Consider the following 20704-nt stretch of genomic DNA (forward strand, 5'->3'; position numbering starts at 1 on the left):
GTTCCATTCTATAGATTTTGTGAAGCAAAAAGATTTCAACATGAAACGAAGGGTTTTTGTTGTGCCGATGGAACAATCTCTTTAACTACAAATGATGTTCCAGAACAACTTTACCATTTGTTTACTTCTAATACAGTTGAATCTGTCAACTTTCTTACGTATGTTCGCACATACAACAACAAGTTTGCTTTTACATCATTCGGAGTTAAATTTGATAGAGATTTGTATAGAAGAAACAGAAGTATTTATACATTTCGAGCTCAAGGTCAAATTTATCATTACATTAATGACTTGGTTCCTTTGGATGGACATCCTTCATATCTACAACTATATTTTTATGATACCGAACATGAATTGGACAATCGTGTTTATGACATCGAAAGATTGGATTCATTAACTGTTGCTCAACTTATGGATATTCTTCATGTTAATCCATACTCAACATTCTTTCGAACTCTTGGGGATTTGCCCAATTTGAAAAATCACAAAATTCATATTCGATCAGATGCGAGTTTGGATCAGCGTGTTTTTAACACTCCGTCAGCTTCCCAAGTAGCAGTCATTTGGATTGAAGATGATGATTCAGAACATTTAAAAGGACGAAATATTGTGGTATTCAATCATGCAGGTGGAAGTCATATAGTCCAATACTATTTTGGCTGTTATGATCCACTGCAATATCCATTGTTATTTCCTTTTGGTGATACTGTTTGGCACCAAGGAATATTAAGAGTAAAGAAAGGGGAAAGACTACCACAACGAGTAACAAGAGCAACAATTGACCCTCAACAATCAGTATCAGCAGAACAACTGCTTATAAAGGAACAAGAAGGTTAAAATAATTAATCTTCTTTTAACTTTTAATTATTCTAATATAACAATATTATATTTCTGATTTGTTAAATTTATCATCTTATAGTGCTGAAAAAGAATAGAAAACAACAGGTTGTCTCATACCGCGAGTACTATTGCTACAAACTTCAAATTAGGAAAAATATAAAATCTATTTTGTTGTTCTCGGGCCGTTTACTGCAGCAGTTTGTTGTTAATATGTACGTAAAAATTAAGACGTCAAGATTGGATTATTTTCGTAATAAGCAACAAGAGATTCGATCTGAAGTGTATCAAGGAATAGTTGACAGTATATCAATTGGACAAAGCAATGCTTCTAAAGTTGGTAAACGCATCATTCTGCCTTCTTCTTTTATTGGAGGTCCAAGAGATATGCGCAAAAGATATATGGAAGCAATGGCTTTAGTCCAACGCTTTGGAAAACCGGACATCTTTTTAACCATGGCATGTAACCCAAGTTGGAAAGAAATCTTAGATGAGTTGGGTCCACAAGAAGAAGCACAAAATTGTCCTGATTTGATTGCACGTATCTTTAGAGCAAAATTAGAAGAACTGAAGGATGAATTATTCAAACGGGAGATATTTGGGAAAGTTTTAGCATATGTATATGTCATTGAACATCAGAAAAGAGGACTACCACATGCACATTTCTTGATCATACTACAAAGAGATTGAAAAATCTATGCTCCAGAATCTTTTGATGAAATTGTATCAGCAGAAATACCTGACAAAGAGAGAAATTTACATTTGCACAAGACAGTAATAAGACATATGATGCATGGTCCCTGTTGAGTACTAAATCTGAACAATGTGTGTATGAAAACAAATGGCAGTTGTAAAAACTACTTTCCAAAAGGCATTGCATCTAACACAACTGTTGGAATCGATTGTTTCCCACAGTACAGACGTTGTGATAATGGAATAACTGTCAAAGTCAGAGGTAAAAATTTGGATAACCGTTGGGTTGTTCCACATAATCCATATCTCCTTGCAAAATTTGATTGTCACTTGAATGTAGAAATTTGCTCAACAATCAAAGCAGTCAAATACCTTTATAAGTACATTTATAAAGGTCATGATCGTGTTGCTTTCAACTTGATTCCTGGACAAAACATCCAAGATATAGATGAAATCCAACAATTTCAATCAGTTAGATGGATTGCTCCACCAGAAGCCATGTGGAGAATATATGGCTTTATTCTTAATAAAATGTATCCATCAGTTTACAGTTTACATCTACATCTTGAAGATCAACATCTGGTAGCTTTTCATGCACATAACGACCTTAACAATGTTCTGAGATCTGATTTTACGGCAAAATCAATGTTGACTGAATTCTTTTCAACAAATCAAGCTAATGAAAATGCACGAAAACTACTGTACAAAGAATTTCCTGAAGCTTTTGTTTGGAACCAACAACACAAAATATGGACTCCAAGAAAGAAGAAAACTGTTATAGGCCGCATTGTTACAGCAAGTCCATTCGAAGGTGAAAGGTATTACTTACGAATATTGTTAAATCATATAAGAGTCCCTTTATCATTTGACCACATCAAAACAGTTGGCAATGTCACTGCATCAACCTTTCGTGAAGCAGCTACATTGCATGGTTTGTTACAAAGAGATTCCAGTTTGCAAGATTGTATGCAAGAGGCTTCCTTATACCAAATACCATACAGTTTAAGACGGTTATTTGCAACAATTTTAGTATATTGTAACCCAACAAATCCTAGAGAACTTTGGGAATATTTTGAACAAGATATGTCAAGCGATTTCCAAACAAGTGTTGCAACATCAGCAGATATTAGGACAAAAGTCTTACGAAGCATCTCTTCTACACTTGAATCGATGGGAAAAGACATAAACATGTTCCATTTAATAGAACATGATGTTTCTTTTGATCAGAATGAAACTGAATCTAGGGAAATAAATGATGAATTTGCAGTTTTGATACCAGAAGAAGATCTTATGGCTTCGATGAGTCTTAATCCTGAACAACAACATGCATATGAATCAATTTTACAGAAAGTCCTTCTAAATGAATCTGGTGCATTCTTCATTGATGGTCCTGGTGGAACAGGGAAAACATTCTTATATAAAGCACTTCTCGCTACAGTGAGATCAAGAAACTTAATTGCTCTTGCAACTGCATCGTCTGGTGTTGCTGCATCTATTTTACCTGGGGGTCGAACAGCACATTCACGCTTCAAAATTCCATTAGATCTTGACAAAAATAGTACTTGTTGTGTAAGCAAACAAGGTGCTCTTGCCAAAATGTTACGTCTTGCAAAGTTAATCATATGGGATGAAGCACCTATATCTAGAAAAGAATGTATGCAAGCATTGGATAAAATGTTACGAGACATAACTGATTCAAGATTACCATTTGGTGGAAAAATTATCGTATTCGGTGGAGATTTTCATCAAGTCTTACCTGTGATTCGTAAAGGCACAAGACAAGAAGAAGTTAATGCTAGTTTAGCATCGTCATATTTATGGTCCACTTTAACTAAGATTAGGTTGAGTGAAAATATGCGAGCAAGATTCGATCCAAACTTCTCAAATTATTTACTTCAGGTCGGAAATGGAACAACACCAATCACAATTGAGAATAAGATCAAAATTCCCAATGAAATGCTCATTCCTTACAAAAATGATGTGGAGTCTTTAGATGATCTGATCGATGCGGTCTTCCAGGATATTGGCAGTTATTCAGAAAATTTATCCGAAATGACAAATCGAGCTATATTGACACCAAAGAACAACTCCGTCGATGAGATAAATACAATACTTATTCAAAGATTTCCTAGTACAGTTACACAATACTATAGTTTCGATGAAACGATTGATACATCAGAACAAGGCATCATGGAGGATTTCTTAAACACATTAACACCAAATGGACTTCCACCCCATGAATTGTTACTAAAAAAAATTGTCCTATCATGTTACTCAGAAATGTCAATCCTTCAGAAGGTTTATGCAACGGAACACGTCTTATTTGTCGCAACTTTGAACAAAATATCATTGATGCTGAAATTGCAGTTGGTCACCACACCGGAAAAAGAGTTTTCATATCAAGGATTCCTTTCTTGCCAAATGCAGACGATAATAGTGGTTTTCCATTCAAAATAACACAATTTCCTATCAGATTAAGTTTTGCGATGACAATAAATAAAGCACAAGGGCAGACATTAGATTTTGTTTGTGTATACTTGCCTCAACCTGTATTTTGTCATGGCCAACTATATGTAGCATTGTCAAGAGCCAAAATTTATGCTTCAGTAAAAGTTCTTATAAGACCAGTATCAACTCATGATTGTGAAGAAGCTGAAACAAATAATATTGTTTATAGAGAATTACTAACACTAGCATATCCATCATAAACTTCTGTGAGTAATCGAATTTCAATATATACCTCTCAATTAAATACAATTTGTTTTTCCACTATGTAATTTTCACAACTTCTTATTATTCTTTTATTAAAATTGTTTTATTTAAATTCAATTGTTTGGACTAATATTTCTTTCTCTTAATTCATAAGTAGGCTTCAACATGCGGACTGTCTATACATCAATTAAAAACATTACTCCAAGTACAAGAAATTGGAGCATCAAGATGATTGTGTCAGACAAATCACCCAAACGTACTGCACAACATTCACCAACAAAATATCAAAATCTGACATTGATAGACCCTGAGGTAACACATTGACATCAATATCATACTTGCAAAAACATATTTAATATTTACATTGTATTATTTCACATGATATATTCAAAATATATATGTTTTCCCCTTACAACATAGATTCATTCTAACTATATTCTCAAATTAAATCTTATATATATATTTAATAAATACTATTTTCTAATCAATTGAATGCAAATAACTATTCATTTATACAATATTATGCAGGGCAACCGACTACAAGCAACAATTTTTGGCAAAGATATAGACCTACGTAATGACATGTTACACATATTCCGGTCTTACTACATTAGTAATGCTTATGTTATGCCTTTAGATCCCAAGCATAGAATTGAAGCATATGAATACTAGTGGATCTTAAATTCAAGAACAATCATCGAAAACATTCTAGATGACGAAGTGGAATTACAACCACCAGAATATGATATTATCCCATTCACCAATCTGCATGACTACAAAGACGCTGAAACTGAAATAGGTAAATATCACATCAATATATTTAACGTACTTCTTGATACTCTTATTCAGTTTTCACAAAAAAAAAAAATTCAACATAATTGGACAGCTATTCTGGCGATCGCAATATACATGAAACCTCCTAGAGAAATTACCTCAATACATGGGCCAACAAAAATTCAAGAAATATATGTTATCGACAAGAGGTAAAGAAGATTTATCAACTATATATGTGATATTAATAAATTCTTTAACTACCTTGTTTTCAATATTATTTCATCATACTACACTTTTAAATACTTTCTCTTAAATTTTACAGCCTAATGCCTATATGGTTAACTATGTGGAGTCGATTTGTGGATGGTGAATGCCGAGCAATCTCTGATATTATTGAAGCTAAGCCAATTCTACTCGCAACACGTTTAAAAGTCGGTTCATACAATGGTATATTACACAACTTATAATATCAACATTTATTAAAAATAGAATGTTATTATCTACTAACAAATTTCTTTTCTTTATAATATAGGTCTTTCTCTTTCATCTCAACCAACAAGTGTATTTACCTTAAATCATGTCATCCCTGCTGCAACTCCATTATGTCAATGATAATTCTTTCTTACTTTATTATATATATAAATAATCTGTACCTACAATAAAAACTTAAACATTCTATATTATATTACAAATTTCTAAAATATATACACAAAATATATATTCACCAACTAGCTCTAAAATTTTTTTTTCTTTTATATCTTTTCCTCCATGATTTCTCTCATTCATTTTAAATTATTCTAAAAATATTTAGGACGATGCTTAATCATGCACTGCTTGAAGAAATCGTCGAAAAAAATCTACATCATACAACGGCATCAGCATCAGCATCGACATCAAATGTTGACATGAAAGACATAATTAAGCTTGATGATCTTGCTGGTTTTCTTAAATCACTACAACCAATGACGGTACATTTCTACGGTCTTCTTAAACTTTTTTTTCTTTATATATATTACCTTCTAAAAATTTTACACATGCCTTTTCAAAATAAATATAACCTTATCTTAAGGCTACATACTATTTACAACCATTAAAAACATATATCTGTTCCAAAATTAATGCAGAAAGTAAAATTTTGGATTAAAGCAACTATTTGTGTGATTGATCTCCATCAAATATTCTTCTACATGTCCTGCATTGGGTGTAAGAAGGGGACTGAATATGAACAAAATGAAAAATTTCAATGTTATCATTGCAAATACATGAGCAATGCACAACCACGGTATATATGTTATATTCATATTTTACGTCGTAAATGTTTCTTTAATCAATTTTATGTTATATTTAAATTATTGCTTAATCATTCAGACTAAAAAATATAGTTTGTTTATATAGCTGTCGAGCTTACATCGAAGTTGATGATGGTAATGGACGACTAGGGGCTGTCATGTTCGGTCAAATTGCAGAAGAAGCTCTGGGTTGCACAGCAATCGAACTAATAGAACATACAGGAGAGGTAACTAACTTATTCATATTCCAATTTGTATTTTAAAAACATTTAATCTTAGATATTCAAATAGGAAGTTATCAAAAATATCTTTTACATTATATTTATTCACCATACAGGAACATTTACCATATATCCAAAATATTACAAAATTATGTTCAACCAAAAAATAAATCAGACAATTGGGTGCAGATTTAGATCAACTCCAAAAACAACGTCACAAAAACTTCAATGTTCTCTCCATAAATGCTGTAAATGACGAGAATACACCACTTTGAATCCATAACCAGCAAACTTTACTTTCAGTAACGAAAGAAACAATTATGTAATATTCACTTTCCAGACTTGCTTAAACATATAGTTTGTTTAAATCATTTATCAGAGACCTTAAACAATCATAGTTTGCTTAAACAATTAATTATATTATCTTCATAGACCTTATCATTAAATTCTTTTCTTCTACACTAGATGTTTATATTTTAGAATAATTTAATACAGAGCAAACGTGCATCGCACGTAAATTCACTACTAGTAATTGGTTATTAAAACGAAATTATGAATTAAAATAAAATAGAAAATCAATACAAATCATATTTTTCCTTTGAGTTATGGTGGGCATGAAATAATGAAAAAATGTAATATGCATGATGAATGATTTATTAGACTTACGTCCATTTAATTTTTCAATATATGTGTTTATTTATTGGATTGTGGCTATGTCGTCCTGCAGCAATAAATGCATCAATCTACATTATTATTATTTTTATTTAATAATGTCATACATTACATTTTCATTCTATTTTGATCATAATAAATAATATGTGACATATTCATTACTATTAGATGATAAAAAAATATAATAAATGATTATTTAATGATGATAAATATGTCACATCATACTCAATAGAATAAAAATAGAATAATAGTATAGTATATAAAATTTTTCTTTTTATTTTATTGTATGCGAGACAAAGAGATATCAATTATATTAAGAGTAATGATATACCCACAACATTTTGTACAATACATTGTACAATAATATGTTAAATGATAGGTATTTTTATAAAATTATGTTATTTTTATAAAATATTTTATAAAAAACAAAATATTATCAGTAAATCATTTTCCTTATTTTAATCGGCCACTGGCATGCCATTTTATTTTGATGGTGCTTGAGATTGAAGACCAACGTACTCGTTTATTTTTACAAAATTTCTTAATTTAATTTAATTTATTATTATATTTTTTTAATTTTTATATAAAATAAAATAAAAAATTAATTTTTTAATATTTTTAAATAAAAATAATATTAAAAAATATTATAATAATATTTTATTTTAGTTTAAATTTTTATTTCAACTCATGTATTAAAATAAAAAGGGCAAATATTATTGTAGTTGGCATTATGAGTAGTAGTCGTCAGAGGGAATCCCAATGGAGGAGGAGTTCAAATGGCATTCAATGCATGTGGACCAGAAGAAATAAGATCACCAGATATGCATGCTTAATGTTCAAAGCTAACAATCGAGGGGTTAAGTTAAGGGCATGATTGCATTATAATTTAATTATTAATGAAAAAATTTACATAATTTTTTACTATTCACACAACTTTCATACATCATTTTTTTTAATTTTTATTATTTATTTATTATATATTTAATATAGAAATAATAAATAGAAGAATTTATTTGTTTTTAAAAGAATAAACTAAAAAAAATTTTAAAAAGTATGATGTGAGAAGGTTGTCCAGCATTATTCATTATTAATAGATAGTGTCAACCAGCTCGGATTGCGCCTTTCCGTATAGTGCACAGTGCTCGCATTGATTATAATTTCACTTCCAGACTTTCCAAACTTTCCAACCCTTTTCTCGCCGAGACGTCCTTTTCTGACGATGGACCATTTCTCATTGCCGACCCAATGCGTATTCACCAACAAATCAATTCATTTGTACTTTCGGCTGATTTGGAATCTACCCAACCACTAATACGAGGGACGCTTGAATGCTTATCTCGTGTGTGTATAAAAATGTGATCTATGAGTTATGCAAGTTTTTTTTAAAAATGCGAATTCCATGGTTATAATAAGATTTATTTATTTTTTATATAAAAAATATGGATAAAATTTGTACATTTTAAATTTATATATATTATTATTCATATGTGTAATGGTATTTTTCTCTTTAAAAAAAGGCACAACCCAGAAACTCAATCCAAAGAGTTTCATATCCAAGCAAGGAACAAAACGTTAGCCAGAGAGTGACGTCGTACAATCAACAAGATAGATCAACTTGATACACTGCGATTGCCCTAGAAAACAGTATATGCACAAAATGTACAGAAAACATGGAAGACAATCGATTCAGTGGCATCAGGTCATCTACAACTCATATAAGTCAGATCAGGGGTTAAGAAACCCCTCCGCATTAATGACGTTATTGATTAAGTCACATGCTAGATTTATGAAGCCGCACATAGCCATGTCACATTAAAAAAATTCTGACAAAAGACACAAAAAGAGAAGCACGAACTTTTTGGAAAAAAGACTATCTGCATTCTCTCCAGACACGATACAAATAGCAAGTTTTAGGTACCAAAAAACTCTCTCTAATCCATAGACTTTCTTGTTTATTTACTACACTCCAAGAATATTTACTAATTTTGACATCGGAGGTTACTTGGCCCTGAGGCCGCCCTCTCAAAGTCATACTCTTTTCTACTTTGTACAAGGCTCATACTTGAGTTGTCGGAACTTAGCTCAAAGGTGTGCAAAACACGACATTAACAATAAGTATAAATGAATGTATGGACAGTTGAGATTAGCCTAAGAACGAAAGTTTCATAAAATAAGAAGGGCGACTGAAGACGGTGAGCTGCTGGTGCTTTGCGTCAAGTTTGAACAGTAGCATTTGACTAAGCCTCAGTTTGGATAGAGAGATGAAATGAGATAGTTTTAGATAAAAGTTAAAAGTTAAATAAAATATTGTTATAATATTATTTTTCAATATTAATAATATTTTGAGATTTGAAAAAATTGAATTAAAATTTGAAAAAATTGAATTGATTATTGTATAAAAAAATTATAATGATGAGATGTGATTAATTGAGTTAATATGTTTTCCTATCCCAATGAGCCTAATTGAACATTCTTTTTAGTCAAAGTTTGGCCACAATCATTAAAATCACACATAATTAATTAAACTTGGAGTATCCATCTGCCGACGTTATTTTTGAATTTATACTCAAGTCCTTCCAAGTGAGTTTTTTTTTTTTTTTTTTTTTTTTTTTTTTTTCCTATCTCTCTTAAAAAAGGGGACTAAACTCCAGCTATTTCAATGTAAGTCGCTCTCAATTACATCCTACGTACTGAAAGATGTTTTGATAAAAATTCTCATCGAGTCCGAATAGCATTGATCAACAATCTCTTAGCATGGGAGGGTAGGCAACTGGTAACCTCAATAAATTAACCTGCTAAGCCGGTTGAGGGTTTAACTGTTTCCAAGCTGCCGGTTTCAACTTAAACTTCTATCAAAGTGATAGTCCGATTGGTATGAGTTGATATTTTATGACTTCGAGATTAAGAGTTCAAGTTAGGATATAAATTGAATCTATTTGTAGTAGTAAAATTTGACATTTAGGTCATAAGATGGGTTTTGGATTAGCTGAATACTTTGAAGGTACTGTAGTGACAAACTTGCCCTTAAGATAGTAATTATGACTCAAATCGAACATTCTACAGCAAAAAAGACCTCCTGTGATTACGCTTCGGAAGGATTACTAAGCTGATCATCCCACCTCTTCCTTTTGCTTAGAAAAAAAAAAAGGCGATTAAATTAAGAGTATCATATAATAATCTGCAACAAGTAATCCAACAACTTTTATTTCTCGAGGTGCGACCACCGATCAGCAGCCTTACAGACGATGATCTTGTAATAATGTGGTCCGCATGTGATGTGGATATATAACTGACGTCGAGAAAGAGAGAAAAAAAATAATAATAATGGAAGAATATCAACTAGGACTTTCTTTATGCGTTTAAGCGCGACATACGCTCCAGTGGGCCGATTGATACTAATCTTTGGTAAATTGTCTAAAAGTAATTACACATTGAAACGATGCTTATTTGGATGCAATCTGGAGCCTCAAAAGTCAAAAGCAAGGGTTTTGCAACAGGGTACAACGCCGCCATCTACTTCCCAATTGCGAGTCACCGACTCAACTTTCACACGACACCGATCGATGCAATCAGACCACACGCTATGCATGCAAAGTCAGTCCAATTCTTTATATGCAACCGTTTTTCATTCGTTAGTTATCACAGGTAGCACCTGTGTGCAACGCTATAGACATGGAAATACGAATCAGAAAATCTTTTCCATTCCCAAGACATTTCCCAGATAACTCCAACAAGGTCAGGAGAGAGATTAGATCGATTAAAAGAGACGAAAGGAAAGAGGCAATAGAAGTGGGAGATGTTGCTCAAAAGACCCCAAGCGGCAGCGGCGGCCGCGGCGGGGGGGTGTGGGGGGCTCTATAGATAAAAAAAGAAATTCAAAATTCGGTTGTATTTAGGGCTAGTAAAGAAAGAAACTTACAAACGGCTATATAGTGTATAGTTATCGGTTGGTAAGATATTATTTCTTCCTTAATCCCAAAAACATGTTACAGCTGAGTGCAGTTGCACAAGTTAGCCACGGCTAAGGTTTAAATGTATTTGGGGTCCTCAGAGAAATAAAAGTGGAGACCAAGAGCTTTCCAACTCATTCGACCTTCTTGCTTTCTTTCGATGAATTCGCAGCCTTAGACTCGTCAAACTCCAACAACTGCACAGGATGACAAAAAGAGAATCTTAAGACTCTTTTGATTAGACAAATAGATGAGATGAAAAAATTATAAATAATAATAATATAATTCGTAAATAATTGTAAAATAGTTTGAGTTAAAACATTTTATAAAATTTTAAAAGATGAGAAAAAAATTAAATAAAAATATTATAAAATTAAAATATTATTAGAATATAATTTTGTAATATAATTTTGTTTTGAAATTTAAAAAAGTTGAATTATTTTTTATTTTTTGTTTGAAATTTGGAGAGTTGTATTGATTAGATGAAAAAATTAAAAATTAAAAATTGAAAAATATTTAGATATTCAGATGAGATGAGACCATCTGTGAAACCGTTTCAACAGGGCCTTAGTCAAGAAAATAGCAGGCACAACTACTGCCATTGTTGATCAACAAAGCAGATGCATAAACTCTAGACAATTAATATGCATGATTAAATCCCGACATACTTGACAGCGTCTTTGAGACCAAACCGGCTTTCTCCTAATAAAAAAAAGGAAAATGATTTACACAACACTTTACACAATTATGTTTTAAACGAGGTATTTTTGTAAAACATCTTATAAAAATAACATAATTTTACAAAAATATCCTCATTTTATAACATTATTGTGCAATGTATTGTACAATGTGTTGTGCGTATATTATTACTCTTTGTAGCATTCTGCTGTGATCATTCCCTAGGACACTGGTTAGATTTTATATGGGTTCTACGGCAAAACTTTCTCATTCTATTTTACGTACATGTAATTATAAAATTAATTGCATTAGTAGAACTGAACTGAAGGAGAAAATTTAGTGCAGATAATGGAAAATGTAAGGGCGATGAACAAACCGGCTTGACTTCGCCATTCCATATGCAATGAGCAGCCAAAAATCCAATAACAGCAGGTACAATATACAGAAGGGCAGGCTGAAAAGTACAGTAAGAAAAAAAATGTGACGATCACGTTTGCCCAACAAGTATATATAAAGATGGATACATTAAAGAGGATCGTGCAATAGTCACCTGTGCAGCCTGGAACCAGTTCATGACAAGTATTGTAAGCACCACCCCGGCAGTGTAACCCATGAAAGCACTCCTAAAATACTGGCTGTCCCTCCCTCTAGACACATCAAATCGCAAAGCCAATGCTACAAAAATACCTAATGGGGGAAACCACAATCATATATACAGGCATGCAGAATACAATCCGGTAAGCTATACACGCTAAAAGTTCACATTTAAATAGCTGTCCAAAGAGCAACTCCACAGAAATGTAACCGTGGTACAGGAGTCATGTCCAGACTTCATTTTTTCTTCCAAAATGATTGTCTAATTTCATACTTCATCATCAACATTTCGATGATCCATCAATCTTATCCATTATAACAAAAGAAAAAAAAATATTTCTTCAAATATTTTATTAATAAGTAATCTTTCTTTAAATAATTAATAACAAAAAAATCTTAAATTAAGATAAATGTGTCAAAATATTGGTCCGCCCAGAGTAGAAGACAGTCTCTCCTCAGTCCTCACCTTGAAGATAGAATGTATGGCAATTATTGGTTATAACTAAAAGAAGGCAAAATCTATCCAATAAAGTCCTAGATGAAAGCAGTAGTTATTACTTTTCAGCTGAACAATCTCCCTCCACTACCCAAAGAATAAGGTAGAGAGAGAGAGAGAGAGAGAGAGAGAGAGAGAGTAAAGTATGCAATGCTCAGGCTTTGATAAATGTGCCATAAAGTATAAAGGACACATTTCGGTACTATCTAGTCAATAATTCTACGTGCGCCTTGAACACAAAAACCTCAAGATGACACTAGAAGTGATGTAGCTGGTAAATGTTGCACATGATTTTGAGAGACAAATCCCAGAAACAGGGAAGATATCTGCATCAAGATAATGGGCCACTTGATATACAACATCCTCCTTAAAATGGTATTAAAAAGGAAATGCACAAGGTCACAGCAACAATGAAGGCATCCCCCTGATATCACATAATCACATGAACCCTTAAGAATGTCTCTATTAGCAAAATCACAAACAACATACGAACAAACCATTGATCTTCAAAGACGATAAAGTGGCAGACACATCAACTAAAGGTCCCAATCTTTTTTTTTTTTTTTAATAAGTCTAAAGGTCCCAATCTTACCAGGGATTACAATGTCACCAAGTCCAAGCATGGAGAATGGTCGAGCAGAATCTGCTGTGGGAAACAAAAGCTGCAGATAAATTGAATGAAATGTGCGATCAGAATGATAGACAGCGCCACTTATCCAAAAAAAAAAAAAAGAAGAAGAAGAAGAGAGAATGAATTAAGGACCATCATATGTCAATTATCCAATTGTGTGTTTAATTACTTGTAAAAAATAAATAATAATTATCCAATTGTGGAACACAACATGCAGAATTCAAAAGACAAAAATGAACTTGAACAGCGCACACATAAATTTCAATTAAGAGGGATTGTTTACCTTTATGGGAGCATCAAAAGATTTTGCAACACTAACCATCACTGGAGTGAAGAAAACCCAGAAAATATCATATACAAAAAGTCCAGCCTGTAAAAGATGAAGATGGGAAAAGTCATACATATACAGAAAGTTGACCAGATCACATTAATTGCATGCTTAAGGTACAGGTAATAAACATTTCAGGAAGGTCAGACGACCTACAATAGAAAGAATATTCACAAAATATTATATCTAGGAAGTTGGGAACTCCAAATATTTCCGTAAGTTAGACATAAATACATATCTTCCTAGAGGGATAAGAAGATGAAAAGGCAACAACGCAGAAAACCTGTCAGGATGAAATGAGCTATGATATATTAGGTGTCACGAGAGAGAGAGAGAGAGAGAGAGAGAGAGAGAGAGAGAGAGAGAGAGAGAGGCATTCCTAGCAATGTATGATCAAAATGTAGAACAGTCGAACAGATCATTTTTGAGGTTCTTATGGCAAAAAAAAGTTTTTTTTTGTTTGTTTGAATCTAAGCCTTTTAAAGCCAAGTACAGAATGACAGAAGAATGTTTCTTCACTCAAATAAAAAGGAAAGAGTTTCACATTCTTATATCAGAAAGGGCGTATTAGGAATACAACTAAACTGAAACTAGGAAAGCACGCACTTCCTAATAAAAGAATAGGTGAAAAAGAGGGCCCAGCAGGATGCAGTTAGTGGGGACAGAGGAAGACAGAGAGAAGCAGAATCGTACAAGAGGTCTGAAACTGTGTAAATTGAAATGATGCAATCACAATGTCTATAGTCTGAAAGTAAAAGTCTATTGTTATAGCAAGTGGTGGTGGAGAGAGTGAACATATCTATAGATCTTTCCTAGGACAACAAATCAAGTCAAGCAAATACAGAAACCTATTCGAGAACACCACTAGTCGCTTGACAATCATATAACCTAAAGTAAAATAAGGAAATATTAAGACCACCCATAGCAATGACTGATATGTGAGTGTGATGTGTGCAAATATCTGATATATATCACAGTAGAAAACAAACAATGGATACGGTCAAACAACAGTTTAAATAAAAAGTAATTCTAGGGGAAATAATAAAAAATAATTGCCTTCTTTGATAAGAATCAATACGATCTTTGTAAGGTTCCTCTTCTAAATGAAATTCAAAGATCTTTTTTTTTTTAAGTTTGTTTCATACTATCAATTATATTTGTAGTTCATCCTAATGCAGCAGCATGCAGGAAGCACTGGATGGCAAGAAAAACATAATTCTGTGCTTCAGTTTCAGCAGAAAGATTGGTATCAATTCCATAAGTCCTAATTCTTACCAAAAGGATAGCGCCAGTCTTGAAAGACCCAAGAGAAAGCATTTCAATTCCCTGCAAATAACAAAAACGAAACCTTTCAAATCATATTGACAGTAGACACAATATATAAAAGCAGCTCAATGACAGAATTTTTGCATTTTATTGAATAGAGACACTAGCAACAAAAAGGTTTCATTCAAAAGGATGCTAGCAAACCTGTATGCAGAAAGCAAGTCCCAGTATATTGTTAGCAAGCCAATGCTTCTGTGAAGCATACCATGCGCAGAAAAAGGTGCCAGGGATTGCAGCAATGATCTGAGATTTTGTGAACTCAATGTCCAAAGCTGTGTAAGAAAGGTGCAAGGAAAAATATCATTCTGCATAATACAACCAAGATAATGTCAACTAGATCAAACGAAAAATGCAGAGGAGCAGAAAACCAATATAATACTTTAACATGATGGTTTACGTGCCTTAGGACACAAAAAATCATTATATACTTGACTAAGAGGCACATAGCAGTTAAAAAGTTTCAAAAGAAAAAATATTTTCAGAATTGACCAAGTAAATGCATTTAATTCACAGAGCATAAAACTCCTGCTTTCTCAGACATAATTCTCTTTCTTGTTTGAATTGAGATTGTGTCCAATATATTGTAAGAAAGCAAACAAAAGCTTTAGAAAGGTTGGCCTAGCTTGAAATGACGTGCATGCAAGGTGTAACTCTTGAGATATTAGTGTATTATGCACTTTCGTTTAGACCAGCAAAACTTTCCATCTTAGAACTTAATTGAAAGCAAACTGACAAAATATTGTGAAGGAAAATTGAGAAATAACGATAATCCATCATCAAACCTCAAATATATTGGATTTTAAAAGTTATATATATTTAGTTAACGGGTATGGCCCAGTTATATATCTAAACCATCAGCAGAACAACAATATGTGAGCACTTGTGTTGTCTATCAAGTTGCAGAAGTATCATTCTTTTTTTTTAGGTAAGTCGCAGAAGTATCATATTTAGTTGAAACAATCTGAAAATGATTTAAGATAACAGATTGAGCTGATATATATGGAAAAGTTGGACTTCAAAGTTCATGTGAAGATTTGCAGCAAAAATTAGCAGATGTAAAATCCACAGAAACAACACATACAGTGGAAATATGGAAAACGCCAGGTTATAATGTCCTGATTCCAATGCTCTGGCAGATAACGCTTAATAGCAGGTAACAATGTCGCCCTGACAAAGTGAAAAGAAAAAAAAAAGGATTATATGAGATAATTTTTTTTATAAGTATAGAATATATAAGATAATGAAGCAAACAAATATAAACCAACTATTTTAATCATGCTAAACAATCCCATATGGAAAAAAAAAAACATACGAAAGTGCAACGATCCCAAGCACAAAGAAGTAACACGTTAATACAGCATTGACCAAGTCCTTAGATAGAAACTTGAAAAGCAAAAAGAGTGATAACAGCATTGCACTTCCAACAAAAGGGAAACGCATGGCATGCTCATTGGACATTGTCTCCTGCATAGATATACACAATATATTTCAGGTAAGATTGGTCTAGAGAACAAAACTATAGACGTAGAAGATGATGAAGATTAGCACTGCTTTACTTACAGAAGGTGGAGTTGGCTTAACAGATCTGTAGCAACCCACATAAACAGTAAGGCAAGCCGTCAAAACAACATTTAGGTTTGGATCCACTTTAACAACAAGTGGTGCTAAAGTTAAACCTGTATTCAAAAATTAATGAATTAAATTACATAGGTCAAGCCCCATATCTCTGGTGCATCTTTCTATACACACATAAAGCATATAAAGGTGAGCCCTGTCCATCCTCCACCCCTTGGTAAGGGTGAGAGGATATTCCATTTCGTCCAAAGACCACTGGCCTCAATGTCTCCAGGGAATTAGAAACATGCAACAACATAGAGCTTGTAATACGAAATAAAATCTCCAGCAACATTCAGGGACAATCGGCTACCACATCAAACTCATAAAACAAATATAACCATTGGACGAGACTCAATAAAATAAACATTGGGCTTTCTTTTTTTTTTTTTTTTTTCTTTTAAATGTCAGGAAACCTCTCCAAGGCATGGCCCCTCAGACCCACCCCTGTAGAGTAAACTCCAGTCCCGTGCAGTGCACCCTCGGAAGTTTCCCTATACGAAATTGGTTAAATCGCTAACTTTTCACTAGGGGTGTGGCCCTAAAGGATTGTTTGCACTTATGAGGTGTTGAACCTTGGACCTTGAAGGGAATGATACCCCAAGACCAAGGCCTTCGCCACTTAGGTCAACCCCTTGGGATTAAACATTGGGGGTTTTAGGAAGTAAGTATCTTGAAAGATCAATTGCTACCTAATGCTACAAATAGGGGTAGGCTGTTGGCTGAAACACATAGACGCCACATGATTTTCCACAAATTAGAACGTAATTTCTTCCATACGGATCCCCCCCCCCCCCCCCCCCCCCCAGTTTGTAGCCAGTATATAGAAGGTGTACAGACAAACGCAAATTCTCAAAAACTTTGCGCACTGTCCATTTCTCATGGAAAAGGTATTCACTCAAGTACCATTGGAACTTTTCATTTTACGCAAACAGCATCATTCTAGGGAGCCTTGAATTCGTGAAAGTTTGAACAACGTCGAACAAGCAATGTGCAATTCCACAAAATGGGATTTCACTAATGTCGCGAAACAGTACAAATAAAAGCTAACCTGCTAAAGCTACATTCGCCAATCGCTCAACGTTTTTCATCGTTATCTGAATCTAAAATCACAAGCGTGACTAAAAATCCCGATCAATTATCAAAAATCTCCCAGTACAGATTCCTCTGCGATCACAAACCTACAAAAAAACTCGAAAAGCTTTAGTATTAGCCAGATTTATCCTACTTGTTGCTCGAAATAATTGAGTTTCGGAACGAAGACGCAATATTTCAATACTTGAACCGAAAATACACTTTAAGAAAATCGAAACAAATAAATACTGTACAATTCGTCGGCAACAGCACGGATATCTTCTACCTATTCGCTTCCCTCGCAGATCGGAGAAGAGATTCAGATTTTGATAATCTGCAGTTTTAAATAGGGTTAGAGGGCCGACGAATATCCCTAGCTGTTACATAGACTTCGGTGACGATCAATTACTATTGGAGTTTTGTGAGAGTTTTGTGAGAATCAGAAGCAGCGGAATTAGACTTTTGAAACGTGGCTACGTTCTATTGGTTCCCATGGTGGCTTGATGAGAGGAAGCTGTAAGGAACGCTGTCAGATACTTGACGAGGAATTTGGCTAATTTATATGTAGCCACGTAATTTGAGGTCTGCACCCCCAATAAGATTCAACCACGTCAGGCTCGAGAAAATCTTTCCCCTTCCCAAGACTAGTCACTAGCTAGACTTGTAGAATGGGCGGATTTGGAAATGTGTCTAGTATTTACGGCTTGTTCTATATGATTAGAAAACATGGGTAAAATTAATGCAAATGATGATATTAAATGGTCTATCGATCCATTTATCAACCAAAGTCCTTTGCACTTTTTTTAGACAAACAATTTTATTATAATGTTTCAAAGTATAAAGGATAAACAATTTTATTAAATGGTCTTCGGCTCTGAGCATAACTTCCATATATCTACCGTATATGCTTGCCCTTTAATATACAAATGAAACAAATTCGTCTTCAACTCATTCAACGAGAGAAAAAAAAGAGGTCCTAGGGCAATCTCTCTCTCTCTCTCTCTCTCTCTCTAAAAGCTTCCAGATCTAATTTTCGGTGGAGGAGGAGGTTTCTCCTCCTTCTCTCTCATTCCCTCATTTCTCCATCTATTCTCTTTGTCTATCAAAGTAGTTTTTTTTTTATTTCATTCAAGGTCAAAAAATATAGATCTACAATTTTTGGCAACCCTTGAGATATACATCTAGCACAAGAAGACTCACAGGTCGCAAATCGTTAGAAAGATAGTGGCGATTTTGTAAAAATACCGTGTGTGGTCCTTGCGCGCTACTCACAACTGTGCATGGTCCTCACGTGTCACCCCTTCCAGAAGTTTTTCTCGCCACATGTGCTGGATTACCAACATCGCCACCATCAGATCTTTTAGATTTGACTCTTGTGTCTGAGAAGAGACTAGCATATTGCCTTCACGAGCCGTCATAGAATCCAAAGTTTACCGGATGTGGTCCAAACTGTAATCCATCATTTTTCGCATTTATCTTACTATTTTCCTTATTGTTTAGTAAAAATAAAAAAATGAGTTTGTCTCTTTGACGTTTTTCTATAGAAGTTGAATTTTATCTTTCTATGAACGGTGAGGTTGAGTCTCTGTTTAGATAGAGTGCTATCTCATGGACATTTGCTTGTAGAGAGTATTAGCAATAATGAAGACCGGACCAATCACAAAAAGAAATAATGTACTAGTGGAGTTTCAAATGCATTGACTAGTTTATGAGGTAATGATTGATATGAGAATATCTCTGCATGTATCCGGTCATGGATATAAGTTTCTCTAATGAATAAATAACAATCGTTTACCTTAAAAAAAAGGATAAGGGGTGTACCTGATTCGATTTTAGACAAATTTTAAAACTTAACCGATATATACCGATTTTGAAATTTTAAAAATCAATACAGACCAGCTCATCACCAAAATTGAAACTTTTGGTTGTTTCAGTTTCAATCTGATCCAATCCAATTTTTTCGATTTTCCATTTACACATATGGCGTTGCATAAGTTGAGACTTGAGCGCTAGTTCTTCTAATGCTTGTTCTTCTCAAAATTAAGTTTATATTAATAACTTAATATTAATGTTTGAAATTACCTAAATGTCCCTGTATTTTAATACAATGTCCTACCAATTCACTAAGCAAATTGGTTATTCATCAATCATGCAATTATTTAATAATTAAGCAATAATATAAAATAAATTGAGTAACAACAAGATTGGTAACAAAGGAAAACCTTTTAAAAAATTATTTAAAGGTAAAACCCTACAGGGTAGTCAAACCCAGAAAAATACATTTTATTATTTGAAAATCAATTATAACTAAGTTCCAAATTACAAAACTCTTGTTAATTGACTCTCTTACTTGACACGACAAACAACCCGTTTGCCTCTACCGCAATAGCAGTCAGAACCTCTGACTATCTTCAAATATTGGCTTTTCTCTGAAACTCCAATGATTGAATTAAGATCACGCTATCGCAATCTTGGATCAACGTTCACACTTTTTGAGAGAAACAATATGAAAATTCTTCAATGAATTTTCTCATCAAAATATGCACTAGAAAGCATTTTATTCATAACTGAATCTTTACAGATCTTAACTGGTAGGACAGTTTAAATATATTTTTGGAAGCAGTTTCCAAGTCACGGTGAAACTCTATTGATAGATTATGTTGACAACTTACTGCGCCTGATATTTATCTTTTCAGCATTGGGAGTTTCACATTCAACTCTTCTCTGAAAAATATCTATCTCTTGAGACTCGACTTCTACAGTTTTGACTTATCTAAAACATTTTGTAACAACCTCTAGATAATATCAAAATAAT

At 33.3% G+C, this 20704-nt stretch overlaps 2 protein-coding genes across 4 annotated transcripts; one reads left to right on the plus strand and one right to left on the minus strand.

Annotated features, from left to right (window-relative positions):
- Window positions 1–2613: 2613 nt before the first annotated feature.
- LOC121260307 (ATP-dependent DNA helicase PIF2-like) lies at window positions 2614–4810 on the plus strand. The gene is made up of 2 exons (XM_041162131.1): window positions 2614–3773; window positions 4771–4810. The coding sequence occupies exons 1-2, from the start codon at window positions 2614–2616 to the stop codon at window positions 4808–4810; spliced, it is 1200 nt and encodes a 399-aa protein (XP_041018065.1).
- A 6254-nt stretch (window positions 4811–11064) lies between these two features.
- LOC121261183 (signal peptide peptidase) lies at window positions 11065–18243 on the minus strand. Of its 3 annotated transcripts, none has more exons than XM_041163415.1 (12): window positions 18176–18243; window positions 17867–17996; window positions 16762–16877; window positions 16514–16665; window positions 16283–16368; window positions 15346–15473; window positions 15151–15201; window positions 13831–13917; window positions 13509–13578; window positions 12377–12513; window positions 12203–12280; window positions 11065–11345 (listed from the first exon to the last, which is right to left on the minus strand). In XM_041163415.1, exons 2-12 carry the CDS (start codon window positions 17904–17906, stop codon window positions 11283–11285), a joined length of 1008 nt encoding a protein of 335 aa, XP_041019349.1. In that variant the 5' UTR covers window positions 17907–17996; window positions 18176–18243; the 3' UTR covers window positions 11065–11282. The 3 variants fall into 3 exon arrangements, with proteins under 3 accessions (XP_041019349.1, XP_041019348.1, XP_041019347.1); XM_041163414.1 differs by having other exon boundaries at window positions 18144–18243; XM_041163413.1 differs by having other exon boundaries at window positions 18139–18243.
- Window positions 18244–20704: the final 2461 nt, after the last annotated feature.

Source organism: Juglans microcarpa x Juglans regia, chromosome 4D, assembly GCF_004785595.1.
Source record: "Juglans microcarpa x Juglans regia isolate MS1-56 chromosome 4D, Jm3101_v1.0, whole genome shotgun sequence".
NCBI lineage: Eukaryota > Viridiplantae > Streptophyta > Magnoliopsida > Fagales > Juglandaceae > Juglans > Juglans microcarpa x Juglans regia.

Bases quoted from the DNA above. Each gene is read 5' to 3' on its own strand.
- LOC121260307 (XM_041162131.1), top strand. From the start codon at position 2,614: ATGTCAAGCGATTTCCAAACAAGTGTTGCAACATCAGCAGATATTAGG. The intron at 3,774-4,770 runs GTTACTAAAAAA...AATATTATGCAG, and splicing joins GGACTTCCACCCCATGAATT to GGCAACCGACTACAAGCAAC.
- LOC121261183 (XM_041163415.1), bottom strand. From the start codon at position 17,906: ATGAAAAACGTTGAGCGATTGGCGAATGTAGCTTTAGCAG. The intron at 16,369-16,513 runs GTATGTTTTTTT...TCACTTTGTCAG, and splicing joins CTTGGGATCGTTGCACTTTC to GGCGACATTGTTACCTGCTA. The intron at 15,474-16,282 runs GTATGTGTTGTT...TTTCTTACACAG, and splicing joins GCGTTTTCCATATTTCCACT to CTTTGGACATTGAGTTCACA.